Source organism: Parastagonospora nodorum (genome assembly GCF_000146915.1).
Source record: "Parastagonospora nodorum SN15 chromosome Unknown scaffold_3, whole genome shotgun sequence".
NCBI classification, from domain to species: domain Eukaryota; kingdom Fungi; phylum Ascomycota; class Dothideomycetes; order Pleosporales; family Phaeosphaeriaceae; genus Parastagonospora; species Parastagonospora nodorum.
The window spans coordinates 480,133-494,011 of NW_001884551.1; the positions used below are offsets into that span (position 1 = coordinate 480,133).

The 13,879-nt window shown below is 45.9% G+C and overlaps 3 protein-coding genes across 3 annotated transcripts; 1 reads left to right on the forward strand and 2 right to left on the reverse strand.

Moving 5' to 3' along the window:
* Positions 1 to 5,045: 5,045 nt before the first annotated feature.
* Positions 5,046 to 7,067, forward strand: SNOG_02066 (hypothetical protein; the record flags this gene model as incomplete). Its single annotated transcript, XM_001792633.1, has 7 exons — positions 5,046 to 5,158; positions 5,187 to 5,407; positions 5,456 to 5,617; positions 5,673 to 5,968; positions 6,016 to 6,511; positions 6,568 to 6,674; positions 6,729 to 7,067. The coding sequence occupies 7 exons, from the start codon at positions 5,046 to 5,048 to the stop codon at positions 7,065 to 7,067; spliced, it is 1,734 nt and encodes a 577-aa protein (XP_001792685.1).
* Positions 7,068 to 7,207: 140 nt separating this feature from the next.
* On the reverse strand, positions 7,208 to 8,711 carry SNOG_02067 (hypothetical protein; the record flags this gene model as incomplete). Its single annotated transcript, XM_001792634.1, has 2 exons — positions 7,208 to 7,664; positions 7,714 to 8,711. 2 exons carry the CDS (start codon positions 8,709 to 8,711, stop codon positions 7,208 to 7,210), a joined length of 1,455 nt encoding a protein of 484 aa, XP_001792686.1.
* A 1,051-nt stretch (positions 8,712 to 9,762) lies between these two features.
* On the reverse strand, positions 9,763 to 13,227 carry SNOG_02068 (hypothetical protein; the record flags this gene model as incomplete). Its single annotated transcript, XM_001792635.1, has 1 exon — positions 9,763 to 13,227. The coding sequence occupies one exon, from the start codon at positions 13,225 to 13,227 to the stop codon at positions 9,763 to 9,765; it is 3,465 nt and encodes a 1,154-aa protein (XP_001792687.1).
* Positions 13,228 to 13,879: the final 652 nt, after the last annotated feature.

The following is a 13,879-nucleotide window of genomic DNA, read 5'->3' on the forward strand; positions in this document are numbered from 1 at the left end:
AAATTGAAAGACTTGAGGGAGCCGCTGATTGGTATGCAGAACTCATTCGAGCATCTATTTTTCAAATTTTTGGTACTATTTCCAGTGCCATCGTTTCATCTCACAGCCGTCCTGGCTATCCTGAGTAGTCCCACTACTGTCAACAGCCCCATGGCTCCAAAGATGCCCACATTCTTCAACCTCCTGCCCGCTACATCGACATCATGAACTGGTCCGTAGCTTTCTATACCACCATTGTATCCATCTCTCTCCCGGACATATATCAGCCACTGCCCCTCCTTCTTCATGTTCTCGTCCTGTATTTTCTTATTATACATAGACCACTCGCCCCCCCCCCCCCCATATCTGCATCTTCGGCCGTCTTTCCACATCTGCCCCCCAATTACCGACACAGTACACTTTAGAGTTCGTACCCCCTACTGTCTTGTTGAAACACTTTACGTAATGTCGGTGTTCGAAATACTCGTTCCCTTCCCTCAAGTAAGAGCAACGACACTCCTCGGGTACGTCTCCTGCGGCTATAATGATGGGATCGAGACCCCCACAGAGACATTCTATTCGGCCGGCGTGGAAGCAGTTTCTATCAAGGTAGCAGAGGTCGCGGCAGCTTCTGGCGAATGACCGCTTCAGGCTTTGCAGTACAGTCCATGAAGTCTATTCTGGGAAAGCCACGTGATGGGGTAGGGTAAAGATCACTGGATCGGCAGTGGAAGGAGAGGCGAGGCCTGTGTCGGTCGTGGATTGGTTTGGAGCGGAGGACATTGCTGATAGTGATACTTATGATTTGTTATGCTTTGTTTAGAAAAATGAAAATCTAGGAGACGAGTGCAGAGTATTCAAGGAGCGTCCATCGCTGGTTTGCGATGTGAATGACAATTTTAGCGATCTCCGGAGTCATACGAGCAATGACTGCACTTCATGGCGCGACGTGAAGAAGTCGCTCTTGAATAGCACACGAGCCACGATGGCAGAGAGATAGTTACCAAACATGACGAAGCGACGCGCGCAAAAGACTGTGGATATTCAAATTGCGAAGAATGTTGCTCGTAGGGAATGACTTAGTTGCACAAGATTTATCTACAAAACCCATACGCCTGTTTCATCGAGCCTATACCAACATGTACTGATACTCACTGTATTTCTCGCCTACGGGAATATACCCTCTTTCTTCCGTTCACACGTAAGACTAGAGCTTTCCCGCCTGCACCTCGACATTACTCCCTATTCGTTCCGTCACGAACCATTTCCCAAGCTTTTTCCAAAAAAACACATCGAATGCACCAAATGCGATGGATCATACGGTTGACATGTCTCATGGAGACCCGATGAGATCAAACATACAGGCTCGCACGCGTTCAAAGTTCTAAAAAATGTACTTGAAGATTTAGAAATCAGCTAAGCTACCACTATACGCACACCCATCACGCATTCAGGCAACCAGAAGAACTCCTTCTACTCCTCCTCTACATAAGACAAAATACTTCCTCCCTCGTTAGTGAATCCGTTGCCATTACGGTAGCTCCTGTACTTCTTGTAATTCTTATTGTCACCTCTGAATTGTTGAAACATGAGGTAGTGAGACTATTCGCAGCTAAAGCTGCTTCCCTCGCCACTATCGTCGGCTAAAGGTATGAGGCATGTACATAATTTTCCCTCCGGTATGTCGTTCGGCCAAAGACTGACAGGTTCGCCTTTCTCAAGCTTAGAGAAGTCGCTCTTGTCGAAAATTGTATCGTTGGCGGCCGTTAATAGGGACATGAGTGGTGTTATTGTGTAAGTAGTACCTTTCAGAGAAGACGGTTCATCCGCCCGTCTGCTAATTGGTACTGAAAGACTGTTCATCATGATGGTATGAGCTTAGTGTATTGTGCCAAAAAGTAAAGAGGGATGCAACAAATGCAATCGCTTGGAAGCTGCTGGCTTTATAGTCAGGAACTAGTCAAATTCTGTGTGTCTTGTGAAGAGTACTAGTAATAGCATGAGTCCCACGAGATCAGTTTCCTACAACTGCCCACTTTGTCTTACCAATATTGACTCGATGCGCATAGTCTCAAGCAGAGCTTAAACTCACCTACTGAACGAGACCGTCACACTTGGGGCACATCCACTACATATAATGATCTCATCTAATTGCTACGGTGCGTCGGGCTTTGCGACTCCCTTTTGCGTACTCGCAAATACAAATGGCCAGCTTTATCGAGAAAATTATATGCCTGCAACTTGTTGCTTTTGAAGTGTCTCATATATGAATTTCCAAGTCGACTCTGGAGTCTGGTTTCGGCGGTCTGCAATCATATGTGGCGACCCGGGTATGTAGGGCCATTGTTGGAGAAGCTTCGTTATCATAGCAGTCGATGATATAATACTGAGATTCCGAGAAGATGAATGGAAAAAGAGGAAGCTAAAATCTCAGTACGGTACAGATTGTCTCTGTGAGCTGGGAAGTTTCACGACCGAATTTATACTACAAACCTTTTTGCTCGTGTCGGCGCATGACTCTGGTTGCAGTCAAGGCCGATGACTATTTTGAGTTTCGGTCAATAGGTAGTTGAGCGCGGGCCATTGACTCAATTTTCGAGGAGAGGCACGTTCGCGCAATGTACACCTTCATCGCTGCTTCCGGATGATTCTTCCTTGAGTTATTTACTGTTTCTACAGATGTTCTAGCTGACACAAAAGATGATGTTACCAACGAGCTCACACGCGAGCGCCGTGCTAAGATCGGCTCTCTGCGCGACGAATTGAATTATGTTGGTCGCGAATCGGCGTAAGTTACCGTGCACGGACACTAGGCGCCTAGAGACACTAGGCGCCTATCCTAAAACTAAAACGTATTATTAATACTAACTTTAATATATTATAACTCTACTACTATAGATCTAATTTAAGCTATAATTAAAGATATTAAATTATATAAGCTAGAAGAATATTTTATATATATAGAAGTTACTGCAAAATATAATATTAATTATATAATATTAAGCTAAAGATATAGAGGTATATAAGCTATAGTAGGTACTTAGCTACTAAATAGATATAAACTTAGCTTACTATAGAAGTTAGAGCTTATACTATATATTAAAAAGCTTACTAGGTAAGGCTTACCTTCTATAAGAAAGATAATTAGAAATTTTACTTTATCTATAGCTAAGAAGAAGGTCTCTAAGCGCTAAGTTTTATACTTTATTAGCTAGAATAAAAATAAGCTTATCTTAAAGAGAACTAGCGCTATAGATTATATATATTACTAAGCTAATTTCTATATTAAATATTAAGCTTACTTTAACCTTCTATATAAGAAGCTTAATAAGTATTATCTTAAAGCTAGTAATATATATAATATAGATAAAAAAGGCTTTTTTATTAGAATTATTAGAATAAGTAAGAAAGTCTTTAGTAAATATTAATAGAATAAGAAAGAGATTAGAGTATTACTTTAAGATAGATTATATAAATTTTTAATACTCTTAGCTTATATCTATACTAATAGAAGCTTACTACTACTAAGCTTTATTTATATATTAACTTAGAAAGTAATTAGATTAAACTAGGTAAAGAGAATTACTATAGAGAATTATAATATCTTTATTATATTATCTTAATTAAGTTAGAGTAATAATAATATTAGTTTAGCATAGCTTAAGTAAGTATTTAATTACTATATAAAGAATAAACTAAGAAGATAGTAATTACTTATTCTTAATAGCTATAAATCTTATCTTATCTCTAAGTTTCTTAAGTATTATAATTACTATAGAATTCTTCTAATAGTATTTTCTTCTTATTTAACCTATATACTATAACTACTAGATATAGTAATATTTAAGCTACTCTTATTAAGCTACTTTAATAAGCTTACTTAGTATCTCTATAATACCTAGAGCTTTATCTCTATTAAGAAAGAAGACTTTTTTTCTCTTTTCTAGTAAGCTTAAAGCTTATCTTTTAAAAAAAATATTATCTTAAAAGCTTTTAAAGCTACTAGTATATAGCTAACTAATCTAAGAGTTATTCTTAATAGATTTAGAATAAATATTTAATAAAAACTCTAGTAAGCTATTCTATCTCTCTTTAAATAATTAGAATTAGCTATAATAATTAGTATAAGATACTACTAAGAATAAAGCTTAGAATAAAGTAAGAAAGCTTAGTATTTTATTTTACTATCTCTAAGTTTAAAATAAGCTACTTTATTATAAGAATAAGTAATTAAGAACTACTCTTTTATATAAGTAAAAGTATAAAAATAAGAATAAAGCTTTTAATCTTTAATAGCACTAAGAGTATTATAGTAGTACTATCTTCTAGTTCTTTTATAAGTTCTATAAAGCTTAAGCTTAAGAAGTAATCTATAAGTAAGAAGAAATAGAAAAAAAACTCTAGAAAATATAAGCTAAGAAGTAGTATAAAGAAGCTTAACTATAGTATTAAGTTAAGCTTAAGAAGAAGTATATAAAGAAGTAGAGACTTAAGATAATAAAAGAAAAAAAGAAAGCTAAAAAATAAGCTAAATATAAGTATTAAAAATAGCAGTATAACGCTAAGAAAGCTATATAATTATTCTAAAGTAGTAAGTATAAAGCCTTATAAGTAATTTTCTTTAAGAAGAAGTATTAGAAATAAGTAGTAAATAAGATAGCTACTACTTAAGTTTAACTTACTTTATTTTCTCTATTAACTTAAGTAATATTATATAGCTATAATATTAAGCTTCTAAGTAAATTTAGATAATATAAATTAATTATAAGTATCTAATTACTGCTATACTATGTTTTTATATATATAGAGCTATTATATAGCATTATATAGCTTTAAGTTTAAGATTATAATAATATTATTAGGTAGGCGCCTAGTGTCTCTAGGCGCCCGGTGTCTGTGCACGGTATGCATGGTTCGCCCACGTCCAACCGTCGCGCTAACCGCGTTTAGTTTGAGCACGATGTCGCAATACATACCAGCGAGCACGCTTTACATAGGGTGGACCTTGCGAGCAGGGAATATGACGATGTCTGAAGAACTTGAAAATATAAGAGAGTGCTGTGCCAATGGCAGGTTCAACAAAGTGCCTCTCAAAAGCTGTTTTTGGGTTCCAGACCAATTTGATCCGCGATGTTGTCGTTTTCAATTTTGTGGAAGCTGTGCCTGCTATGGTCAGCCAGTACGACTATTGCAACATCGAGTACCAGGCATGGCAAGCCTAATTTTGTCTTCATCATTACCGATGACCAAGATCTTCACCTTGGCTCGATGGACTATATGCCGTTGACAAGGAAGCAATTGGGGAAGCAGGGCACATTCTACAAGCAGCATTATTGCACGATTTCCATATGCTGTCCATCACGTGTCAGTCTTCTCACTGGCAAGGCTGCGCACAATACAAACGTGACCGACGTGAACCCGCCTTACGGTGAGTAATTAGTTCGGCCAAAGGCTCATAGATTACTAACTTCCGTAGGCGGCTACACGAAATTCATATCACAAGGTTTGAACGACAAGTACCTGCCAGTATTCCTCCAGGGTGCGGGATATGATACATACTACACTGGCAAGCTGATGAATGGGCACTCAACCACGACTTGGAACAAGCCGCTCCCTGCTGGATGGAACGGTACTGATTGTACGTACCTGTAAACAATAGATCAGAAAGTTTTACTAGACTAAACAATTTTCAGTTCTTGTCGACCCTGGTACCTATATCTACTGGAATGCGACATTCCAAAAGGACCAGGCTCCGCCAGCACCAGCTCCCGGCCAATACAACACTGATCTGGTAAAAGAGAAAGGACTAGAATTCATCGATACTGTTGCCAATACGTCAAAACCATTCTTTATTGGCATTGCACCCATTGGGCCACATGCTGAGTTTAATGGCACTGGCGGTTTTACGAAGGCTGTTGGCGCGAAAAGACACCAGAAACTGTTCTTGGACGCCAAAGCTCCTCGGACAAGTAACTGGAATCCTGATAAGGTATACAACCCTGGGATTTGATTGAAGATGATGCTAATTTTCTTTAGCCAAGTGGAGCAAGTTGGATATCGAAATTAGAGAAGCTGAATGGCACGGTGATCGCCTCCCACGATGAGTGGCACGTTGGCCGCCTACAGTCACTGCAATCCGTTGACGAGTTAGTGGACGAAGTCGTCAACCGCCTGGAAAAATATAAACTCCTGGATAATACTTACATCATCTTCACTTCCGACAATGGGTACCATATCGGCCAGCATAGGCTCCAGCCCGGCAAAACATGCGCCTTCGAAGAAGATATCAATGTGCCATTCTACGTTCGCGGCCCTAATGTACCCAAAGGTAAGACGGTTGATGTAGTCACCACGCACACCGACATCGTTCCTACGCTATTCGAACTCGCTGGAATCGAGCAGCGAGACGACTTCGATGGTCAGCCAATCCCGGTTACTAGCAAAGCGATCGCCGAGCAATTGAAAAAGAAGAAGCGGGATCATGTGAATGTTGAATTCTGGGGCCCAGGTCGTGGCGAGGGGACTTATGGAGGTAATACTTATTATGTCACACAACTTAAGTATTTTGCTAACCTCATGACCTCTCAGTTAATGTTCCGAACAACACCTACAAGGCTGTCCGTATCATTGGAGAGCGCTACAATCTCTTGTACACTGTGTGGTGCACGAACGAGCATGAGCTTTACGACATGACCGTATGAGTTCTCTTCCGCCGGAATTGCATCCAGAGTTTGCTAATAGTCTGACAGAAAGATCCTGGTCAAGTCAACAACCTCGTCAACCCGTCCAAACAGCCTACTCTCGTTCTGAACCAGCCAATCTCCAGGCTCCAAAGTCGTCTGGACGCCCTACTCTTGGTCCTCAAGACTTGCAAAGCTTCTTCCTGCACCGATCCCTGGTCCGTCATTCATCCCAAGGGTGACGTTGTAAATCTAGAGGATGCTCTAGCATCCAAGTTCGATGACTTTTATGCGCAGCAGCCGAAAGTTGCGTTCACGAAGTGCGAGCTTGGGCAAATTCTGTCAAGCGAGGGACCGCAGGTTGGAAATAGTTATCATGGGAGTGAGCTTTGGCCGAATTGGGCCTAAGCTTGAAGTGAATCGTCATCTTCGAGGGCGTCACAAGTGACATTTGCTACGACATCTGGAGAGGCGAGATATGTCTACACATTTACGGGACTATAGATAAGGCCAGAGCCAGATTGTTTAATCAAAAGTCTAAACTATGTCTACTCCAGGAAAAACGTGGTCATCGACCTCGGCGGCACACTCGCTAAGAAGCTCGAACCATTAACATGATAACTCCCAACCATCGTATTATTGTGATCATTGTCCGCCAAATACGCAGTCGCCATATCCAACTTCAGCTTACAATTGCTGAGATAGACTTCCACCTGGCGCTCAAAATGTGCTTCATTGATGACAGGGATGGCAACTGTGCCGTTGACATTCTCGAAAGCGGTCACCAACATATTTTCAGCGCTGCTATTTGCACCAATGCGAACTGAACCTGGTCGTGCGAAGCGGAAGTAGCCTGCGAATGCCCAAAGACGGCGTGAAACTTCGAAGCTGTTGTTGGCGAGGCGGACGAGGATGGCGTCGCTTCCAGCTGTCGTGCCTGTGTTGTTTTGGGCGCACCACCAGTGGAGATAGCCGGAGGTGTCGCTGTAGACGAAGGCGTCGTGCCTAAAAGGGTCAGTATGACAGCTATCATGGCTTGAATTTTCCAACTTACATGTAAATAGCCCACTGTAAACCTTCGGCAAGCTGGCCAGTCGTGTCCCAGGTAGTGTTGAAAGTACCGCTACCATCCGACCATTCCGTCTCAAGGTTTGGCTGACCTTGCGTGTTGAAAGGTCGTTCTGGGTTACTCTGGTAATTATGCCAAGTCGCGACATCGTACAACTTCCCACCACCAGCTTGCTCCAACTCGTAGAGAATAGTGCGCTCTTGACGGGCGCCAGTGGCGTCACAGCAGGACACCTGCAAGTCTGTGCGATATTTTTTGACGGCAGGGTACAAGATTTCGAGGAAGTCCTTCGCTTGATATCCGTCCGAGTCCATACTAGCGTAGCTAACGGGATTGAAGTCCGGTTCGTTGAAGGCCCCCAACAAGCTGACGTTTATGCCCTTCTGCTCGTATAATTTGACGTACTGTACTAGGTAGTCTGCGTATGCTTGGCGCCAGTCTTGAGTACAATTGCTTCCACGAACTCCGCAGATGAGACCTCCGTTCTTGTCAGTTGCATCCGTCTTGAAGCATCCTGGAGCTGACCACGCGTCGGCATATATGAACAGGTCGGGATTGGCGATTAAAGCTTGCTGCGTCAACTTCAACTGACAACTATCCGCTGTCGAATCATTTGTTCCAAGACCCGTGTAGTTGAATATTGAAGAGGGTGTCTCGGGGCAGGTACCAAGGATTCCATCGTTCGGGTTCGAGCCAATGCGGTTGCGAAGGATCGACAGGCCTCCAAGGTTCTCGTTAAAGAGGTATTCGCTGACGAGTTGTTGGTTCTCTGGAGAGAGACCGCGTGCCCCAGTCTGATCGCAGGCGACACCGAAGGCTCCTGAACAGCCGCCTCCAATCATCTTTTGATGCCGAACTCCTGCATTGACAGACACTTGTACTGGTGGCTCATCCTGAGTGTAAGCCCACGGTATTGGGACATATTGAGCAGAGATGATACTCGCGAATGCGAGATGAAGCAGGAATGTTGTGGCCATTGCCATATTTGTGCCAAAGACACATCCAGGATCACCATCTCCAGACACACGCCCCGTTACTTATAAAACTGACCAGACTAATATGAACCCCTGCCTCCGAAAATGTCGGGAAGTCCTGATGTTCGCCAACTCGAATGACGCCATGATGATCGCGTCAAACTCTCATTTACCCAACGGCAGCGGGATAAAGCTGGCAGCACCATCACCGCCAGATCACAACATGCGGAGAGAAGTCAGAACTTATCGAAAGCAGACGTTAGCTTTGAGACGGCGCGACGCTAAGCCAAGACCCTGGTATGGACGGGTATTTATTTAAGCTTTTCTGGGGATCATTAGCGGGGAAAGGTGTGAGATAAGCATCGGACGGCTGAACATGAGAGGCGATTCGCGAGTTGCTGTCGATGTTAGCCGTTGGATTTTACCAGGCTCTCGGTCTCGGTGCCTGGGTTATGCACGCCGGACATGTCATTAGGAACACGTGGGACACGGCTCACTGGTTATCAGTGCGCGATCGAAACCCGGTATTTCATGTAACTGTTCAAGATTAGAGATGATGTGACATATTAGTTTCGAAAATGTATCTACACCCATAAAAGCAAAACCGATACAAACTTTTTCAGTCAGCTCAAGAACAAAGGACACGCTCCCAAGTACACCGACAGATCTCATAAAAAGAAACCACGCATCGTAAAATCAAACCGAATAATTGGTCGACGCCAATCTCAGCCAAACGGCGAGATCAAGAAGTGCCGAACTAGAAGATGCAGGAGTCGTGACGCAGCGTGTATGCCATCCTCTTGAATCGCTACAAAATTAAGTCACAATGCCAGCTGACGCCAATCTCAACCTTGAACGGTGAGATCGAGAAGCTTCAAGCTAGATGACTGTGGGAGCTTGTGTGTAGCGTGTATGTTAAGCTTCTTGTATGCCAATCTCAAAACCCCGGGGTGGGGCGAGATCACATGTACATACGAGAGAACTGTCGAAGAGGTTAGCTGCATCCGATACCATGACAACTGTGGAGCTCATACCTTTTTTTTGTATGACGCAGTCGTATCTAGCGCTCGCTGAAACGCAGCTTGTAGTCCTCACGAGTGAATCGTGGGGTCGGCGCCCAGGCCTCGTTGATTCGCCTGTAGTATGCAGCACTGCGCTCAGGCTCCGGAGGGGTGACAAGGAAGGCGGGTACAGCTGATGGCTTGTGGTTGTGCTCGATTTCGGCGACGAGGGCGGTCAAGTCCGATATGAGCTTGTCCTTATCGATGGGTAGGTCTGGAATCAACAGTGGCTGGTCAGTGCGGATCTTCGGCGACAATGGAGTGAAGAAAGTACTGAATTCGGGGAGGACATAGTCAAGATCCTCTGGATTGTCTGAAGTCTCGAAAAGCATGTTGGGATCGAAGAGGCTCAAAAACGCTGTCTTCTCGAGCTGCAAGACGGGCAGCTGGGGAACCAAGGGTGCAGCAAAAGCCTGGTCGCAAAAGGTCTCCGCCCAGTCTCGCATGTCTTTGGAAGGCTCAAGATTGAGCACGCTATGACCATCGCTGAGATTATGTGTGCTCGGTGAAGATGGCACTGCCTTTGTAGCAATCTTCGCGTAGCAAAAGTCCTCGTCATCCGATGCAACTACAGTCTCGTTGTCAGACGCTGAGCTGTCTTCGTCAAACACTACCAACGTGTCGTGCTCGACATCGGAAGAACCTTGAGCGACCACCTCAGTCTCCACATTGACATCGAAATCGAACGCCAAAGGACCCGGAGTGCCAAAGGGGTGGGATTCTGTGACCTTCGGCAACTGAGACTCCTGGTCGTCTCCTGAAGCATCCAACTGTGGTGCGGCGATGCGGTAAGTGCATGTCTGCTCTGGGCAGTCAAGCTCAAAGGCTTCCAGACAATGGTGTGTAGTGTGGGATTGGCCATCGATGAGATCGTCCATAGTGTATGCGCCGTCATCAGGGCTGAGAGGACGCTCAGGCGAGAGGGCGAGCGAATCGGTCGACGAGGGCGGGCTGGTATCATCTCCATCCGACTCATCTTCTCCATCGGTGGAGTAGTATTCGCGCTGTGCGAGAAGCTCATAGGCGCTGGCGCCGCCATATATGACATCATCTTCGAACTTTTCACCAGCTTGGCTGATGGTAACTTCCAGCTGCTTTGGAGGAGGACTGGTGCGGGCAAATTGCTCGTGGGTGACCACGCTCTCTGTACGTGGTGTATCGTTCTCGCGCTGAGCCAGGAGGTCATAGCCATCCGCGGTGCCATAAATGGCGTCGTCTTCGAATTTGTCGCCAGCTTGACCGATAGTGACTTCAATCGGCGAGGACGGGAGCGAAGCAAGCTCGTACCGAGCATAATGCTCATCAGTGATGGCAGTATCAGATCGTGACGCATCATACTCTCGCTGAGCGAGGGAGTCGTATCCGTTGACGTACGCATACATGGCGTCGTCTTCGAACTTGTCACCATCTTGGCTGGTGGTGAATTTGACGCGAGCAGGAAGTGGCTCAACATCATCCATCGTATCCCAGGCCTCACCCATCGACACCTTGAGCTCGTTCATCAAGAAGGCAACCCTATTGTACTTCTCAGACTGCGATGCGCCCGGCATCGTGAGCTCAACAAAGTCAGTCTCGAAATTCTCAACGACTTCGCTCCACTTCAGGATCGAAGAAGGGCGAGTCCAAGTGGGTGGGCAGGGTGAAGATAAGCCAACCCCATAGTGCGCGTTGAGCCCGGCGTACTTCTCTAAGGCCATCTCACGGCTGCACTCGAATGGGCGACCGAAAATGAGGTAGATGTTGTCAGTAAGATACTCGCCCACGGTGTAGGGTGCGAGTTGTAGCTCCTCGATAGACGTCTCTTCGAGTGCGAATCCGTGATCATCGGAAAGGAGCTGTTCAACCTCTGTGTTGTCGACCGGCCAAACATCTTCAAATTCATCATCCGAGTCAATATCATAAGTCCCGAAGACAGCGTCTTCGAGGAAGGCCGCTGAGATGCCGTTGTCAACCTCAGAGGAATCGACCTCGTTCTCATAGTCCGTCGTATGATCCGTCGTATGATCCGTCTCTGATATGACGACAGCTTTAGAACTCGCGCCAAACACAAACGGCTTGGTGGTGGCAGCAGCTTGAGGGGAGAAGATGGTGCCGGAAAGTTTGCTGGTATCGAAGACGAAGGGACTGTCGCTCTTTAGTTCAGCGGACACGCTCAGACCTTTCCATGGCTTCTGGAGGCCCAATGGCAAAGTCTTGTTCGGCGTCTTGCCAACATCAAGTCTATTTGCCGAAACGGTAGTGGCGCCAATATTACTGAAGAGTGAGGGGACAGAGAACAGAGGCAGTGGCTGCTGCAAGACCGAGGTAAGCGGTGATGATGTCTCCGTTCGAGCAGAAAGTGCTGAGGAGAGAGTCGTCGTGGATTCCTTGTTGGTCAAGAACCCGAACTTTGGCTTGTCGAAGCCCTTCAACGCAGAAAGTGCCTGACTAGCGAAAGGAGGGCTCGTCATAGTGAACGGGGTTGGTGGGTAAATTCGAGACGGCTTTGCGTGCTGGTCGGCCGTAAGTGGGCTAACGAAGTCCTGCAGGGCAGAAGGGTTCTTGTTGCCGAAGGCAGGGCCAGTCGCAGTGAAAGGCCCTGATGGGTAAACCGGAGTTGGCTTTGCAAGCTGCTCATCCGCGACTGGCTTGTGCATGAACTCTTCAAACTCCTTCGACAAGTGGGAGAAGATCGGACCCCAAACCCCTGCATCAATCACAGCCTCAGCCGGCTTGTACGCCTGCACAGACGCAAACGACCGCCACTTAGCCTCCCAGCCATTGTCATCAATATCTCCCAAGCCCTCCAAGACTTTCAAGCGAGCAGCGCGCTCGACGTCCGGCATGTCGGGGAACACTTGCATGAACACATCGAGCCAGTAGTCTTCCTGGGTGGTCTTGTAGGTGCCTCGTGGCTTGCGGGCGGCGATGGACTTGTGCCTCTTCTGCAGAGCGAGCCACAGGGCGAGGTTCTTCTCTTGCAACTGCTTCTCGTACTTGAGGCGAAGGCGAGATCGAGCATCCATGGCCTTAGGGGCGATTCCAGATCCGTGGCCTGAGGACTTGGACGTTGAGATACGAGGAGGTACACCCGTGGTGGGGAAAGGAGAGGCATGGTTAGAGGGCTGTGAGGACCGCTCCTGGACAGCGGTGTCTTCACTGCCGACAAGCTCCAAGCTCGAGTACTCAACGCCGCCGTACTTCATGCTAACCACTACACATTCATCGATGTCGGTCATGTGTAGAAGTGGATGCTCCTCGAGCGCGGCGCGAGGCTCGTCATAACCAGCCTCGACGGGCTTGCCGAACAAGATCGCGAAAGCCCATGGCTGATCAAGGACGTTGGCCTTGGTGGTGGTGGAGCAGATGATGTCAAGAGCGGTGTCATTGACGGTGATGTCGGCAGTCTTCTTGCACTTCTTCATGTTGATAACATCGAAGGCCTGGTCGGCGGAAGCGCCTTCGAAGATCTGGAAAGAAGACATGGTATCAAATGGGTATGTCTTAGGAGTATGTTCGGTTGGAGTGGATATTTAGAAGTCTGAGTTCCAAACGTGTTGGTTGAGACGTGGGTGGTAGAGAAATGTCGTGGGTAGTTGACAAGAAGAGTGGGGAGAGGCAGAGTGCTGGCGAGTGAGCGAACTAAGGAAGGGAGTAAGTCGAGGGTCTAATATTGCCAAGCTTTGTCGATAGTGAAGGGCCCAACTATGTGCTGGAATCGTGTTGGCGTATTAATGTCGTCAGCCAAGTGATGGGAGTGAAAGAAGTCAGAGGAGTTGAACGCTAGAGTGGAGGCGGTCGCTGAAGTGGTCAAAATGTTCAAGAGTCGAGAGCTGTCAAGGTTCAAGATACACAAGTACTCGGTGTAGCAGGCCACTAGCTTACAGCCTAGTAAGGAGCCGGCGTGCCAAGGCAGTGAAAGATGTCCAGCACGTGCATTCCTCACTACATTTTCGACATTGTGTACCCACTTTGTTTGCCGTAGACCCAAGATGACAGTTTCGAGACAATTGCTTGTCAAACCCGATGATCCGCTGGAGAGGATGATACCATTTTCTGGTACCTCAACACAGGCCGTCTCTTTCTCGGGAATAGCCTGACATCTGCGCATGCAATATTAATCCCAAATGTTCGAAT